Source organism: Pan paniscus, chromosome 7 (assembly GCF_029289425.2).
Source record: "Pan paniscus chromosome 7, NHGRI_mPanPan1-v2.0_pri, whole genome shotgun sequence".
Classification (NCBI taxonomy): domain Eukaryota; kingdom Metazoa; phylum Chordata; class Mammalia; order Primates; family Hominidae; genus Pan; species Pan paniscus.
The window spans coordinates 46204965-46222401 of record NC_073256.2 but is presented as its reverse complement, the minus strand read 5'-3'; the positions used below and the strand labels follow the sequence as shown (position 1 = coordinate 46222401).

General features: G+C 39.4%; 2 protein-coding genes and 1 non-coding gene across 11 annotated transcripts in view; 1 reads left to right on the top strand and 2 right to left on the bottom strand.

Moving 5' to 3' along the window:
• The window catches only part of CCDC25 (coiled-coil domain containing 25), a 98173-nt gene extending 86151 nt beyond the window's left edge, over nt 1-12022 (top strand). For 2 of the 3 annotated variants that reach the window (XM_055116388.2, XM_055116389.2), the window contains one exon: nt 1705-12022. In XM_055116388.2, coding sequence (XP_054972363.1) covers nt 1705-1727 — 23 coding nt within the window. In that variant the 3' untranslated portion in view covers nt 1728-12022. The remainder of the gene's footprint in view (nt 1-1704) is intronic. The other variant, XR_008626364.2, reaches the window with a different exon arrangement.
• The window catches only part of SCARA3 (scavenger receptor class A member 3), a 78156-nt gene that overhangs the window by 20181 nt on the left and 40538 nt on the right, over nt 1-17437 (bottom strand). For 4 of the 7 annotated variants that reach the window (XR_010112915.1, XR_010112916.1, XR_008626363.2 and 1 more), the window contains exon 6: nt 15495-15599. The exons of 2 other annotated variants lie outside the window; for them this stretch is intronic. Coding sequence is in view for 1 of the 5 variants with exons in the window: in XM_008956232.5 (XP_008954480.3) it covers nt 15568-15599 (32 nt within the window). In the remaining 4 variants the exon portion in view is untranslated. Of the gene's footprint in view, nt 1-10174; nt 15600-17437 lie in introns of those variants that run through there. One more of the 7 variants, XM_008956232.5, reaches the window with a different exon arrangement.
• Nucleotides 12227-12330, bottom strand: LOC112440728 (U6 spliceosomal RNA). Its single transcript, XR_003028747.4, has one exon. It is a non-coding gene; the product is annotated as a U6 spliceosomal RNA (small nuclear RNA).

Below are 17437 nucleotides of genomic sequence, written 5' to 3'. Positions count from 1 at the left end.
TACAGGTGTGAGACACCTTACATGGCCTGTTCTATCAGTTTTAAGATCTCTGTTTCAATGTTAATGCTGGTGGTTGTGCTTGAATTCCAAAGGGAGGAGGGTATAATGAGGTATGTCCAACTCCCCCTTCCCATCATGGCTGAACTGGTTTTTCAGGTTAATTTTGGAATGCCCTTGGCTGAGAGGAGGGGTCTATTCCTTTGTTTGGGGGTTTGGAACTTTATTTTTGGTTTACAGAATGGACAGGAGATACATAGGGAAGTAGACTCATGGTCTGGCATTGTCTTATTGGAATTGCTGGATCTTAGGGGTCTTTTATGATAACCTCCTACCTGAAACCTGAGTGATCTGGGAGGCTTTGTGATCAGGCACTGGTGAATGATAAGGGTGGGAGAACTTAGTTGAGAGGATCAGAGATTTGAGTAATGAAGAAGTGCAGAGAGGGAATCATAGGACACACAAGGAAATGGGCCCAAGGTCTAGGAGAAAAAGGGATCGAGGATGAAGTCAGGAGGAAGAACAGAACCCTCACAAGACACAAGGGCTATTTGTGCACTGAAATTTACAGGAATTGCCAGAGGTAGGATTAATGCAGCAGACGGAGGGACTTCCCAAAAGAGACAGCGGTTCACTGGGTGCAACCAGCCTGCCCTTGGCTCCACAGGGGCTGCCAACGCGAACTATAATCAGGATGAAACAAGCAGTCAGGCTGGAAACGTTAGCATGTTAGGAAAGTATATTGAACATGATGTCATGACAAGCACAAAAAGAAGGGAATCAGTTTGAAAAAGAGAAGAAAGTAAAAGAAAGTAAGAATCTCTCTGAGATTCTGCCACTCTGGCCAAGGAAGTAAGACGGGTTGGGGTGGGGTCCAGACACATGATCCTTAGAAAGCTGTGCTTTCTAATGAGGACTGATGAATTCCTAGGCTTTCCCCAAACTGGATTAAATGTAAATACTCCTTGCTTTGGAAAGGCAGCCTGCCTTCTTTACTGTTTTATATTTTAAAATATAAATGATTGCTTAAATTTCACAAAATTCAAAAGGGGCAGAAGAGTATACAGGGAAAAGTTGCTCTCCCTTCTATATCTGATCTTCAGTTCCCTTTTCCAAAGGCAGCTGCTATTACCAGGCTTTTACGGATCTTTTCAAAGGTAGTCTCAGCATTTAAAAACATCTATGCATATGGCCTGGCGTGGTGGCTTATGCCTGTAATCCCAGCACATTGGGAGTCTAAGGAGGGAGGATCACTTCATGCTGGAAGGTTGAGACTAGCCTGAGCAATATACAGAGACCTCCTCTCCAAAAAAAATTTAAAAATTAGCCAGGCATGGTGGTGTGCGCCTATAGCCAGGCAGAGGTGGGAGGATCCCTTGGGCCCAGGAATTTGAGGCTACAGTGAGCTATGATCTTGCCACTGCACTACAGCCTGGGTGACAGAACGAGACCCTGTCTTATAAAAAAAAATTTTTTTAACTGTATATATTTATACTTTCACACAAATGATAGATCTTTTGCACATTGCTTTTTAAAACTTTTTAACTTTTTAAATGTATTTTTGAAATTATTCCTTATCAGTACATAAAGAGCTGTCTTATTACTTTTTAACAGTCACATAATTTTCCATCTTAGAAATGTATCATAATTTAGGTAGCCTCCTGTTAATGGAAATTTAGGTTAATTTACAATCTTTTGCTATTACAGACTGCTTCAATAAATATCCTTGAACATACATCACGTCATGTGTGTGAGAGAAAGAGGGAGACAGAGAGGCAGAGAGATACAGAAGGAGAGAATGAGAGAGAGAAGACGTGAAGATGCAGAGTCAAGGGCACGAGTGTTTTGAGATGTGGAGAATATTTGCCCCCCTTCTTTATATGTGCGCTGGCTGCTCATGTGCTGACTAGGTGGGGCTGGCCTGTGGACTCCCTGACTGATGGGAGGAAACTGTCAGAGATACCAAGATATACGCTGTTTGTCTCAGTTCTTGTGACAACACGGTGAGGCATGGAGGTGAGTAATTCCTGTATTTTATCCCAGAGTGTTAAGATCAGAAGGGGCTAGAAATTCCAAAGTAACACAGTGACTTCTGATCAGTCTCTTGGGTACTCTAATACTGGAAAAGGTAGCCTCTCTGAATAACAGATACAGATATTTGGTCTCTAGAAGTAAGTCGTTTAAAAAAATCTTTATTGTATTTATTTATTTTGGTAGAGATGAGGTCTTGCTATGTTGTCCAGGCTGGTCTTGAATTCCTGGCCTCAAGCAATCCTCCTGGGTCAACTTCCCAAAGTGCTAAGATAACCGGCTTGAGCCACCGTGCCCAGCCTAGAAGGAAGTTGTGCTCATGATAAATACATAAACCGCCTTTCTGGCCCACACTGGTCTTTAGGATGGGCCCAGGATCCTCTGCTAGGTCCGGCCCAGCCTAAGCATAGCTGAGAGAGCACCGGGCCTCCCATCCCACTAGGTTCTGTGAGGACCTGGGGCCCTGCAAGGACCCAGCTGGGCCATCCCCAAACACACGGTTCCCAGATTCTAGAAAAATTAGGTGTTTTCTCGATGCTCACACACCCACATCCAAACACAACAGCACTTGTGTTTTCAAAGAGAGGGCCTTGGTAATCCTGTCCTCCCACCCAGATCTGCCCTCTGTGCTGTGGGGAGGTTATGAGATATGAGTGGGTCACCGCTCAGTGCATTCCCAGCATCGCGTTGGGTCACTGGCTTAGCTTGGAACCGGCTCAGGATAATCATGCTTTTCATCAGCCGCTCCCGTTTCCCTTCCTCGTTCCTCTTCCTTGTGAACTTCCACCCCCAGCCTGGCATAAAGCCCTTTCACTCTCGGCATTCTAGGTTCTTGGGAAACAAAAGTAATTCCCACTGTCTCCATAAGCCCGCCCTTCCGTTGGAACTGGGGGTCCTTAGACCCTGGACCCAGAGAGTGGCTCCATTTCCTGTGGACACTTCCGGTTCTGGTTTATCAAATCTCACTTCTTCGGATGCTTTTGGGGTGCCTGGACACACACACTCCTCCCAGACTCCGCTTTGGATTTTTGGGCCTGTTCTGATTGACTTGCTGTGGTCACAAACATTTTCAGGATGTTTCCCACGGAATTCCAGGTTCTAAGGAGGTGCCTTGGGGGCTGCTGCAGAGAGCCTCTTTAAACACAGAGCTCCCCAGCCCCTTCTTATAAAACACTGTGAAATATATCATACTTTTAAAAAAGAACAAAAACATACGCATGTATGTACAGTTGAAAAATAATTATAAAGCCAATACCTGTGTAACCTTCACCCAGGTCAAGAAATAAAATATTGTCAGAACCCTAAAAGCCCCGTGTGGCCCTCCCTAACCTACTTTAGATGTTTAAAGTTGCAGCTAAGAGCTCCCTTCCTAAGCAAGTCTGAAAAATGCTGGGTTAAGGGATTCCTTCCTGAATGCCCCTATAGCCATATTCACTATTGAATCTTGTACATTCCTGTTTTCTCTCCAGTTTCAGAAGCTCTGAAACTTTGCTCTCTCCCTACCCCTGACCTCTACCTCCCAGGCTCAAGCAATCCTCTCACCTCAGCCTCCCGAGTAGCTGGGACTATAGGCACGTGCCACCATGCCTAGCTAACTTTTTTATTGTTTGTAGAGACAGAATCTCACTGTGTTGCCCAGGCTGGTCTTGAACTCCTGCACTCAAGCGATCCTCCTACCTCAGCCTCCCAAAGTTCTGGGATTACAGGTGTGAATCACTGCACCTGGCTGGTTTTTTTTTTTTTTTGCCATCAAGGACTTCCAGTTTTTTTTCTTTATATTTATCTGTTGCTTTATATTCACTTTCCCCCTCCTTCCCCATCATAAGTCATCACTGACCATCTATCATGAATACAACAAATCATTCCCTCCTGAAGATGGAAATAATTGTAGAGTACAAACCATACACAGGCCACTAATTACAGGGACAGACTGGTTACAGAATCCTGTTCTGTTTATCATTTTTCATTAGAATACTCAAAATGCAGGAGACATTTAATAAATATTTTTGAATAGTTGAAAGTTTCTTGGAACAGCTCCTACTATTCTGGTCCAGAATGTTCTTCCTCTTGGTTACTAAAGAAGCCATCAGATTCCTAGTTCTTCCTTGCTTTTCATTTTCTTTTTTGAGGTGGAGTTTCACTCTTGTCGCCCAGGCTAGAGTGCAGTGGTGCGATCTCAGCTCACTGCAACCTCCGCCTCCCGGGTTCAAGCAATTCTCCCACCTCAGCCTCCTGAGCAGCTGGGATTACAGGTGCCTGCCACCACACCCAGCTAATTTTTGTATTTTTAGTAGAAACGGGTTTCGCCATGTTAGCCAGGCTGGTCTCGAACTCCTGACCTCAGGAGATCCACCTGCCTTGGCCTCCCAAAGTGCTGGGATTACAGGCATTGGCCACCGTGCCTGGCCTGCTTTTTTTTTTTCTAAGTTAAGCATCCTCTGCCCCTCTTGGGCCAGACACCAGAGAGTTAGTCCCTCTGTAGCTTTTACTATTTAGGTTTCTTTATTGAAATTTATAAGACCTCCAGTTCAGTGTTGAATAAGTGGTAAATGCAGGCAGACTTTTGTCTTGTTCTTGATTCTAAAGACAATGCATTCTCTTCCTGCCTTCCTTCCTCCCTTTTTCTCTCTGCCTTTCTCTGTCTTTCTCACTCTCATTCTCTCTGTCTCTCTCCTAGCTCTCTTTCTTATTCTCTATTTTTATCATTCCCTCTACCCAGGGTCTTTTATTAATGAATATCCTGCAAGATTGAGGAAGGAGACTGGTTAGAGCAGGGGAAGTGTGGCTGTATTCAGAAACTCTAATATTGGCATCAGGCTCTGTGTCTCTACTTTCTTATGGTGGCTTCTTTCTGAGGTAGGGTCTTCTCTCCTATTCAGACAAATGGCCACAACAACTCCAGGCTTTCAGTCTTCTAAATTAGCAACCCAGAGAAGAGAAAGTGCCTCTTTTCTAATACTTCCAGCAAAATTCTGGGAGTGGACACTCTTTGGCTAATTGGTTCAACCTGGGTAAAAAGCCTGTTCCTGCAATCAAGGTGGTATTATCATTGGACAGACCTGAGTCACCTGCCCACCCCTGGGGGGAAAGTGGTTGCTGAGATCAGCCCCATTTGAACCATATGAAGTTATTAAAGGTGTTTATCCAAAATAAAATAGGATTGTTGTTCACAATGGGGCCTGTCGAGGGGTGGGTGGGGAGCGGGAGAGCCTCAGGAAGAACAGCTGATGAACGCTGGGCTTAATACTTAGTGATGGGTCGATCTGTTCAGCAAACCACCATGGCACACGTTTACCTACATAACAAACCTGCACATCCTGCACATGTACCCTGAACTTAAAATAAAAGTTGAAGATAAACAGAAAATAGGGGTGTTGTTACCTAAGAAGAGGGTGTGGATACTCGTAAACTAACACAACAGCTACCTGCTATAGGCAGCATCTGAGCTGGGTTTGCAGGATGGACAGGATTTAAGCCCAGAGCAATAAAGAACAAGGGAGAAATAAATGGTACATGCAGAAGCCAGGGAGGTGCGGTGTAGATGGTTGAACCAGCAGCCTGGCCCCCCAGGAGGCCCCATGATAGTGAACAGGGAAGCCTTGTGTCCTCCTTGTTTCTTACTAAAATACTTCTTCGTAGTATTATTATTTTTTGTCTTTAAAGTTTACATATATATATGTATGTATTTTTTTTTTTTAAGAGACAGAGTCTCACTCTGTTGCTGAGGCTGGAGTGCAGCGGCACAATCATAGCTCACTGCAGCCTCGACCTCCCAGGCTCAAACGGTCCTCCCACTTCAGCCTCCTAAGTAGCTGGGACTACTACAGCTGTGCGCCACCACACCTGGCTAATTTTTTCCTTTTTTGTAGAGAAGGGGCCTCCCTATGTTGCCCTGGCTAGTCTCTAACTCCTGGGGTCAAGGAATCCTCCCACCTCAGCCTCTCAAAGCGCTGGGGTTATAGGCATGAGCCACCACGCCCAGCGACAATAATTTCTTAACATAATCTAATAATAAAACCTGCATTCAAATTTCTATGATTTTCTTAAAAAAGCTTTTATTTATAAGTTGCTTTGTTTAATTAAGATTCAAACACAGTCCGCACATTGCATTTGGTTGATGTATCTCTTAAGTCCTCTTTTTTCAACAAACTTTTATTTGAGGATTAACTTTAAGTGTCTTTTAATCTTTAACATCCTCTGTACACATTTCCCCCCCACCTCATGTGTTTATTTGTTGGAGAAACTGGATTTTACTGGGTTTGACTGGGCAGCACCTCCCCAGTCATAAAAATGGTGTTGTTTAACATGTTTCTTTTTTTGGAGCTCTTGCCTCTAAACTGAAGATAGGTCTAGAGGCTTGATTACACTTAGGGTGATTTTCTTTTGTTTTCTTTCTTTTTTTGACAAGTCAACTTCATAGGTGGTGTTGTGTACTTTCCACTGCATCATAACGGGGGCAGGTCATGTCTGGTTCTCTTAAATAGAATACTTCCACTGCTTCAGCTTTCTGAAAGATGTGGGCATTTTGGGTACATACTATTTATTAGATCTAAAAGTTCCCTTTTATTCCTAGTTTGATAAGACTTTTCAAAAACTGTAAATGCATGCTTAATTTACTAAATGCCCTTTCTGCATCTATTTAGGTATTTTCTTTTCTGCTTTGGGTAACAGGATTTTCTGTTCTCATAAATTAAGTTAGAGGATGAGTTCTATTTTTTCAGTTCTCAGGAAGAGTTTGTGTTGGATTGGAGTTTTGACTTCTTTGAGTGTTTTGGTAGGATTTGCTTGTAGGTCTTTCTATGTGGACCTGGTGCTTTCCTTGTGGGAATATTTAAACCACTGATTCAATTTCTTGAATGGTTTCAGACCTATTCAGGTTTTCTACTTATAAAGTCAGTTTTGGTGAGTTATGTTTTCCTATGAATTTGTTTGTTTCATCTAAGTTTTCAAAATTATTGGTGTCAAATTTTCATAATATTTCCTTTTAATGTCACCTTTTCCATTGCTAATATTCTGTACTTATGACTTTTTTCATTTTCTTGATCAATATTGCATAGGGTTTGTTGTTGTTACCTGAAGAAGAGGGTGTGGAACTTTTGGCTTTCCGGGTCCTCTCCATTCTAAACTTTCTTTTTTCCATTTCACTGATTTCTACCCTTTATTATTTCCTTTCTACTTTCTTTGTGTGTGTTCTGGTACACTTCTTTAAACTTTTTTTTTACATTAATTAAAATTTTTTTTAGAGAAGTGTCTCACTATGTTGCCCAGGCTGGAGTGTAGTGACTATTCACAGATGCGATCAGAACTCCCTGCAGCCTCAAATTCCTGAGCTTAAGCAGATCCTCCTGCTTCAGCCTCTTGAGTAGCTGGGACTATAAGTGACATTGCATCCGGCCACACTTCTTAAGTTGAACACTGAATTCATTTAATTCATTTATTTTAGCTTTTCTTCTTTTCCTTTTACTTTTTTTTTTTTTTTTTTGACACAGCTTTGCTCTGTTGCCCAGGCTGGAGGGCAGTGGCACAATCATAGCTCACTGTAACCTTGAACTCCTCCCTCAGCCTCCCAAGTAGCTGGGACTATAGGTGTGTACCACAATGCCTAGCTAATTATTATTATTTTTTGTAGAGATGGAATCTCCCTATGTTACCCAGGCTGGTCTAGAACTCTGGCCTCAAGTGATCCTCCTGCCTTAGCCTTCCAGAGTGCTGGGATTACAGGCGTGGGCCACAGCACCCAGAATTCTGTTTCTAATATGGATGTTCAAGGCTATTAATTTTCTCTCCAGTTGCTGCCTCAGCCACATTCCTCTACTTATTTTCATTATAAAATAGTTTGAAAATGTTTTCTATATTTATTTAAACTAATTTTTATTGCTTCTTTTTTGGCTCATGAGCATTTGGAAGTGAATTTCTATTTTTATGACTTTTTTTAAAGTTGAGTTTTACTTTATATTTAATGAAATGCACAGATCATGTGTGTTGTTTGATATGTTTTACCAAATGTAGATACCTGTCTAAATCACCCATCTGTTAACATTTTCATGACAGCAAAAACATATGTTTTTTTCTATCAGCTCTTGCTCTTCCCTGCACAACGTGAGGCAAGGACAATTTTTATTTTTAGCATCACAGAGTAGCTTTGCCTTTTATAAAATTTAACATAAATGGAATCATACTATACGATTCTCTTTGTGTCTAGCTTCTTTTCTTCATTACATAGTTTCTGAGTTTTTTTCATGTCATTCCTTATATTTTATTGTCGTTCTCTTTCCTGTTTTTCTTCTTCTTCCTTCTCTTCCCTGTTCTCCTCCTCCTCTTTCTTCATAGTGTCACATTTCATGAAAATACCACAGTTTACTTACCCATTCTCCTGTTGATGGATATATGGGCTGTTTCCAGTTTGGGGCAAATATGAGTAAAGTTGGTATGAGTGTTTTTGTACAAGTGTTTTTGTAGACTATGTTTTTCTTTCTCTTGGGCAAATACCTAGGAGTGGAAATGCTGAGTCATCTGGTAGATGGGTGTTTACCTTCATAAGAAGCCAAACAGTTTTCCAAAGAGGTTCTACCATTTCATACTCCTACCAGGAAAATCCTAATATTTGACATTTTATGTCTTTTTAAGTTTATTCTACTGAGTAAAATATTATATTTTAGTTGTTTTTAAATTAGTTTTATGATTTTATAATGTATAGTTTATATACAAAAAAGGCACACATATTATTGGGCATAATTTGGCAAGTCTTGACAAATGCACACACCTGTGTGTGTAACCACCACCCCTAATCAAGATATAGAACATTTCTCTCACCTCAGAAGATTTCCTTATGCTTCTTTACAGTCAATTACACCCACTTCTGCCCCAGGTTACAATCTCATTTCTACCACTCTATATTGGTTTTGCCTGTTCTAGAATTTTACATAAATGGAATTACACATGATGTACCCTTTTTTTGTATGGCTTCTCTCAGTCAGCACATTTTTTTTTTTTGAGATTCATCCATATTTTTGTGTCTAATGTTGTTTATTCCTTTTGACTGTGGGTATGCCGCAACTTGTTTATCCATTCTCCTGATGATCGACATTTGTTTTTTGTGTGTTTTTTTTGTTTTTTGTTTTTTTAGTTTCTGGCTAATTATAAACAAATCTATGAATATTCTTGTACAATAATTTTTTGGATCTATGTTTTTATTTCTCTTGGGTAAATTCCTAGGAGTAGAATGGCTAGACTATATGAGAGGTGTTTGTTTAACTTTTTAAGAAATGACCAAACTGTTTTTCAAAGTAGTTATCTATCAATACCTGTGAAAAGAAGGGAAGAGGAAAACTAAAGAAAAGAACAAAGTGGTTACGTAATTTTACATTCCCTATAACAGTGTATGAGAGTTTCAGTTGCTTTACATCCTTGCCAACACTTGGTATGGTTTTCTTAATTTTAACTATTCTATTATGAGTGTAGTGGTTTTAATTTGCATTTCCTTGGTCACTTGATAGTTGTAAATGCTGACCATCTTTACACATGTTACATATTCTTCTGTGAAGTATCTGTTTAAACATTTCACCTTTTTTTGTGGACTATCTTCTTATTACTGAGATGCAAGAGATATTTACATATTCTATTTATAAATTATTTGTCAAATATTTTCTCCTAATGTGTAACATACGTTATCATTTACTTAAATAGACCTATTAATAAGCAGATTTTAATTTTGATAAAATCCAGCTTATCATTTTTTTATGGTTAATGTTTTTCTTGTTTTAGCTAAGAAAACTTTGTCATTCCAAGTTCATGATAGTATTTTCCTTTATCTAGAGGCTCTGTAATTTTAACTTTTATATTTAGGTCTTGATCCATCTCAGATTAATTTTTGTGTATATGATGAGGTAAACATCAAGATATATTTTTTTTCCCATATGGATATCCAATTGTTCCAGCACCATTTTTTAAGAATTTTTTCCCCATTCATTTCTTCTGGTGCCTTTGTAAAAATGCAATTGACTATTATTAAATTCATCTCTGACCCTGTTCTATTCCATTTGACTATCTGCCTGTCTTTACACCAATACCACACTATCTTGATTATAATATCTTTATAGTAACAAGCAATGTAAGTCCTCCAAATTGGTTCTTTTTTTTCAAGATATTTTTGTTTTATTTTGCATTACTATTTTATGTCCTTTGCATTTTCATGTACATTTTATCATCAGCTTCTCAATTTCTACCAAAAAAACAAAAATCAAAACAACACATGCTGGAATTTTGTTTGGGATTACATTGATTATAGATCAATTTGGGTACAGAGATATATCATCCATGAACAAGGTATATATCTCCATTTAGTCTGGCTTTTAAAAATTTCTTTCAGCAATGCTTTTTAACTTTATATGTAGAGATTTGTTTACTTTATTTTTTAAGACAGAATCTCAGCCTGTTGCCCAGGCTGGAGTGAAGGGTCATGATTTTGGCTTACTGGAGCCTTGACATTTTGGGCTCAAGCAATCCTCTTGTCTCAGCCTCCAGAGTAGCTGCGGCTACAGGTGCATACCACCACACCTGGCTATTATTTTTTTTTTTTAAGAGATGAAGTCTCGCTTCTGTTGCCCAGGCAGGTTGTAAACTCTTGGCCTCAAGTGAGCCTCCTGCCTCAGCTTTCCAAAATGTTGGGATTATGCGAGAGAGCCACTGCACCCAGTCCATATGTAGAGATATTAAACAAATTTTGTCAAATTTGTTACCAAGTATTTTATGTTCTTTGCTGATCATGTAAGTGATAGTTCTTGGATTTCATTTTTTAAATTTTTTGTAGCTAGTATATAGAGATACAATTAACTTTTATATATTGACCTTGTAGGCTTTGATCAAAGTTTATATTTTATTAAAAGTTAGTTTTTATGTAACTTCCTTAGGAATTTATTTGTAAGTAGAGATTATTTCACTTCTTCTTTTCCATTTTTTATAAGTTATCTTTACTTTACTTGTCTTATTTCACAGGATAGGGCCTCCAGTACAATGTTGGCTGTAAGTTGTGAGAGTCAATACTGTTGCCTTGCTCTTGATTTTGGAGAGAAAGCATTTGGTCTTTCACCTTTAAGTGTGATGTTAGTTAAAGTATTTTCTTAAAAGGGTTTTGTCTAAATTTAAAGTTTCCTTTGATTCCTAGTCTGCTGAGAGTTTTAATTATAAAATGTTAAATTTTAACAATTATTTTTTCTGCAGTTATTGAGATGATCAAATTATTTTTCTCCTTAACTCTGTACATATGACAAACTATATTGATTGATTTTCAAAATATTAAACTAGCCTAGCATTCTTGTGGTAAGCCCCACTTAGCCATGGTACATTATCTTCTTTATGATGACTAAATTTGATTTGCTGCCTGCTAATTCAATTTGTTAAGAATTTTTGCATTTATATTCCTGAGGATTATTTGTCTATGATTTTATTTTCTTGTACCTTACTGGTTTCCTACTCTTTTGAAAGAGTTTGTTTAATGTTGGCATTATGTATTTCTTAAATGTCTGAAATAAATCAGTAATAAAACCAACTGGACTTGGAGTTTTCTTTAGGAAAAAATTTTAAACTATGAATTCAATTTTTAAAATATTAGTGGAGATTTTCTTTTTGTATTAGTTTCTGTGATTTTTATCTTTCAAAGAATTTGCCCATCTCATCTAGGTTATTGAGTTTGGTGGTATAACCTTGTTCAAAATGTTTCTTTGTTACCCTTCACTGTCTGTTGATTCTATAGTGATGTTCCCTTTTTCGTTACTAATGTTGTTTCTTCCCTTTTTGTCTTGATCACTTTATCTAGGGGTTTCTTATTTTATTTATCTTTTCAAAGAAGTAACTTTTGGTCATGTTGGTTTTCCTTTATTTTCTTTTTTCTATTTTATTGATTCTGGCTTTAATATTGTTTTCTACCTTCAATTTATTTTGGGTTTAAATTTCTTTTCTTTTTCTATCTTATTAAAGTGAAAACATATATCAGTAAGTTTTAAATCTTTATTTTCTTATATACTCATTTAAAGCTCTAAATTTCCTAAGCATTGCTTTATCTGCATCCAACATATTTTGGTATGTTATGTTTGCAATACTATCCAGTTCAAAATATTTTCTAATTTTCTCTGATTTTTTTTCTTTCTGATCTACGGTTATTTAGAGGTTTTTATCTTTAATTGCTAAGAATGTGTGGATTAAAAAAAAGGAAGACTTCCTGAATTTGCATGTCATCCTTGTACAACGGGCAGGCTAATCTCTGTATCGTTCTAATATTAGTCTACGTGCTGCTGTAACAAGTACTTGTGGATTTGACGTGTATCTCTCATTTACTGATTTCTAATTTACTTCCATGTAGAGAGAGTACTGTCTGTGTAATTTAAGTCTTTTTCAAATGCATTGAGACTTACCTTATGGCTCAGCATATGGTCTATTTTGGTTAATGTCTGATGTGCCCTTGAAAATAATGTATGTTCTGGAGTTGTTGGTTATTGTGTTCTGTAAGTGCCAATAATGTTAAGTTAGTTGACCTAATTAATATCTTCTCAAATCTAATAGATTTTTTTTAGCCTACTTGACCTATCACTTCCTGAGAGAGTAAATTTTTTTGTTGCTGTTGTTGATACAGGTTGCTCTAAAAACTATAATATACATTCTTAATTTATCATAGCCTACCTTGCATTAATATTTTTGACTTATGAGAAGTGAATATGATACAAGAATATTCCACGGATCCACTTCCCTTCCATTGTGCTACTGTTACTGCTCATTTTACTTTTGTATGTCGTAAACCCCACAATGATGGTTTCCCCTTTAACAAAACATGTTTTAGAGAAATTAAGAAATAAAAAAGTGTCTTTATTCTCACCACTACATGCCTGGCTAATTTTTTGTATTTTAGTAGAGACTTACTTACTTAGTAAGTAAGTAAATTGTGGTATTTTCATGAAATGTGACACTATGAAGAAAGAGGAGGAGGAGAACAAGGAAGAGGAGGAAGAAGAAGAAAAACAGGAAGGAGGAGAACGACAATAAAATATAAGCAACAACATGAAGAAAACTCAAAAACAATGTAATGAAGAAAAGAAGCTAGACACAAAGAGAATCATATAGTATGATTCCATTTATGTTGCCCAGGGTGGTCTCGAACTCCTGAGCTCAGGTGATCTGCCCGCCTCAGCCTCCCAAAGTGCTGGGATTACAGGTGTGAGCCACCACACCTGGCCTACATTGATTTTTGAGTATTAAAACAACTACAAGGTTTATCCTGAGATAAACCCCACTTATATTATCCATCTTAAATATTGGTGCATTTGATTGGCTAAAATTTTGTTTAGAGCTTTTACTTCCATATTTATGAAGGATGCCGGTTTATAATTTCCTTTTCTTGTAATGGCTTTATTTTCTTGCAATTTGTATCAGGTTTTGCTATTAGGGCAATGCTAGACTCAGAAGAAGTTTGGAAGTGTTTCCTCCTCTTCTATTTTCTGGAAGACTTTGTGTAGAATTTGTATTATTTGTATTATTTGTTCCTTAAATGTTTGGCAGAATTCATCAATTAGCCCATTTGGGTGTGGAGTTGTTTTGTGGGAAGGCTTTTAACTATAAAGTTCATTGCTTTCATAGTTATAGTAATAGCAATGGAGCTATACTCATTATTTCTTCTTGAGTGAGCTGTGGTAGTTTGTATTCTTTAAGAACTTTGTCCATTTTCATGTAAGTCGTCAACTTTATTGACATAAAGTTGTTCATAATATTCTGTTACTATCCTTTTAATGTCTGTAGGATTTGTGGTGGTGGTCTCACTCTTGGTAATCTCTGTCTTCCCTCTTTTATTTCTGATTAGTCTGACTAAAGACTTACTCATTTGTTGATCCCAGTGAATCAGTATTTGATTTCATGAATTTTTCTCTATATTTTTCTATTTGCATTTTCTTTAAATTCTTATCTTTATTGTATCTTTTCTTCTGTTTATTTTGGGTTTAATTTGCCCTTCTTGTATTAAACTTTAAGGTTAAAGTTTAGGTCATTGATTTGAGAACTTTCTTGTTTTCTAATACAAATGTTTAATGTTATAATTTTCCCTCCATACACTGCTTTAGCGGTATCACACAAATTTCATATGTTATGTTTTCATTTTCATGAAGTTCAAAATATTTTCTAATTTCACTTTTGATTTTTTTATTTGACTCATGAGCAACTAGAAGTGTGTTATTTCATTTCCAGTTATTTGAAGACAGTAGATATCTTTCTGTGCTTATTTCTAATTAAATGCCATGTGGTCATAGAACATATTTCCTGTGATTTGAATTCTTTTACATTTGTTGAGGCTTGTTTCATGGCTCACATCATGTTCTACCTTGATAAATATTTTATCTGCCCTTGAAAAGAATGATCTTCACCCACAGCTGGTGCAGTGTTTTTCTCATATTATTAGGTCAAATTGGCCCACAGTAATGTTCAAGTCTTCTATATCCTTACTGATTTTCTGTTTACTTATTCTATCAATTATTGAGAGACAGATGCTGCTTTTTTAGCTTTGTTACTGTAGTCTAGAATAGCTGCTACTCTAGAACTACAGTGGTTTTACTTTTAAGCTATCGATTTTCTGGTGTCTCAACTGAATGCATGGTGTTGTTTAGTAAGGCTGGTCAGACCTCCAAAATTCCCCACCACTGTATACCCTTCAGCATCTCTAGTCAGCTCACAGATTCCCCATAGAGTCGAGGTGATCAGTCACTCAAGGGGAAGTCTGTGCAGATATCTGAGCTCCTTCTGTGCACAGCTCCCTCCTGCTCAGTACCCCATCCAATTCCAGCTGCCTTGGCAGCCGCAAACTCCAGTCACCGTTTCTTCTTCCCATGAGACTATGGCTCTGTTTGGGCTCCACTTCTCTGTGTGGTAGTTTGGAAAGTGGCCCCGGACAGGAAGCTAAGGTGAATCTGGAACTTGCCTTTTCTGTAGGTAGTACAGTATGGGGAAGCTAGTTGCAACTCAGTAACTATTTGTTGAATGAGTGAAGGAATTCAGTGGGATCCGCACACTGCCTATTAAGGTTTTAAATGTGTCTACGTCTGGAAGAAGGGAAGCCTGTGAAGCTGAAATGATGACAATGATGGATGATGGGGAACAAGCAAGTCCCAAGTTGTAAACTTGGGGAACATCCTCGTCTGGGAGTTCAGAAGGAGAAGAAACCATCATATTACAAATCTGGGTAAAATCACGTGGATATTCCCTTTCTCCCTTTCCCTATAGGGAGCTGTGTTTTATCAGAAGGCAGAGTGTTGGACGCAACAGAGTTGGGTTTGAGCAGTGGTGTCCAAATATTTTAATCACATCCCCCTTAGTAAAATAAAAATTTAAATCATCTTCCTAATATAGGTAAATTTATTTATTTATAAATTATTTTCATGTACCATAATTGGGTAGTGTCTCAAGGCATAATATGCGCTTAAGGGGATGCTTACCATTAAGGATAGTAAACAAATTCATTTTCAAATCATATTCTTGGTCATCCTGGGCTTTATGGCTGGCTTCATATCATATCCAATTATGTGAAAACAAAGTGTGACCTAGAATAGATGAAACACATTGAGATGTTCTAATATTTAATAGTTTGTTCCTCACTTCAGGGGATTTTGTTGGACACCTATGTTGGAGACTTTGGGCTTAGGGAAAAGGCCTCAGGGAAGTCGGGGGCCTGGCTGAGGTCAGCACCTGGCTTCCTTTGAGAAGTTGCCAACTCTCCCAGCCAGAAGCACACTCCTGCTGCCATCTCCTGCACTGCTCTCACTGGTGGTGTTAGTAACGAGGCAGCTGGAACCGGGAAACCCAGCAGCCCTCAGTGTGAAGCCTTGTCACAGCTTTCTCACTAGCTGGCTCTGGGAACTTGAGCAAGTTGATTCTGTGGAACTCAGCAATCTCAGATGCAAACACAGGTCTCATCTAATTTCCAATCCCACCTTTCTGTAAGAAGTAGCTCAGTATAGCAGCTTCTAAAAATCCTGGGTTTGAAACCACTTAACATCTCTGTGGCCTTGAGCGAATGAGTTAGCTTTTCTGAGCCCTGTTTTCTGATCTATAAAATGCAAACACACTTTGCTTGTGAAGATTAATTGAAATTATATACATAAATCAAAAAACAATATTTTTCTATATCTCCTACACCTGTGGCTCTCAAGTTTTATATGGGGCGTCAGAATCCCTGGGAAACTGGGGGAAGTACACGTTCCTCCCCCACCTCCCCACACCCTGTCCCGCCCCATTCCTCCCATCCCACCGCATCCCTGATTCTGAATCAGAGTTTCTGGGGGGGAGGCCCACAATCTGCATTTATTTATTTATTCATTTATTTAGAGATGGAGTCTCACTGTGTCACCCAGGGAGGAGTGCAGTGGTACAATCTCAGCTCACTGCAACCTCCACATCCCAGGTTCAAGCAATTCTCCTGCCTCAGCTTCCCAAGTAGCTGGGATTACAGGTGCACACCACCCTGCCCAGCTAATTTTTGTATTTTCAGTAGAGACGGGGTTTCACCATGTTGGCCAGGCTGGTCTTGAACTCCTGACCTCAAGTGATCCACCTGCCTTGGCCTCCCAAAGTCCTGGGATTACAGGCATGAGCCATCGCACCCAGCCCGGCAATCTGCATTTTGAGGGACTCCTGCCTGCTTGCACTGCACCAGCCTGTGTATACCGCCTGCCACACCAAGCACAGAGTCTTGCACTTGGAAGTGTTCAAAAGAAAACAAAAGGGCAAGACAGAAGAAGGCAAGCAAAACAAAGGGCCTGTGCTCCTGCAGGTCAAACAATCCCCAGCCAGGCTGCTCAGCACACCACCCACAGGTCAAGGCTTGCCAGCCCAGCCTAGCCCAGCCCTACTGGAAAGTTCACTGTGGTCAGACCATGTTTTTCAGCTCTCTGCTCTCCTCTCCCGTGGCTCTGTTTTGACAGGTGTATCCAGGGCTGGCGCAACAGAAGTTGTCAGCTCAGCCCTGGCTAGAGACGAGTTGGAGGGAGGGCAGAAGGCTTGCCCAGCCCCCTGTCCTGCCTGGGTTGGAGAGGTGGTGAGGTCGCCAGGGTGAAAGGAGTGGGCTGGCCTGGGGTTTTTAGAGGCACTCAAAGGACATGAGCCAGGTCTGTGGCTTCCAGCAAGCCCCTGCTCTCCTTAGAAGGAGGCCCAGGCAGCCTGGCACGGTGGCTCACGCCTGTAATCCCAGCACTTTGGAAGGCTGAGGCGGGTGGATCATGAGGTCAAGAGATCGAGACCATCCTGGCCAACATGGTGAAACCCCATCTCTACTAAAAATACAAAAATTAGCTGGGCATGGTGGTGCACACCTGTAGTCCCAGCTACTCGGGAGGCTGAGGCAGGAGAATAACTTGAACCCAGGAGGCGAAGGTTGCAGTGA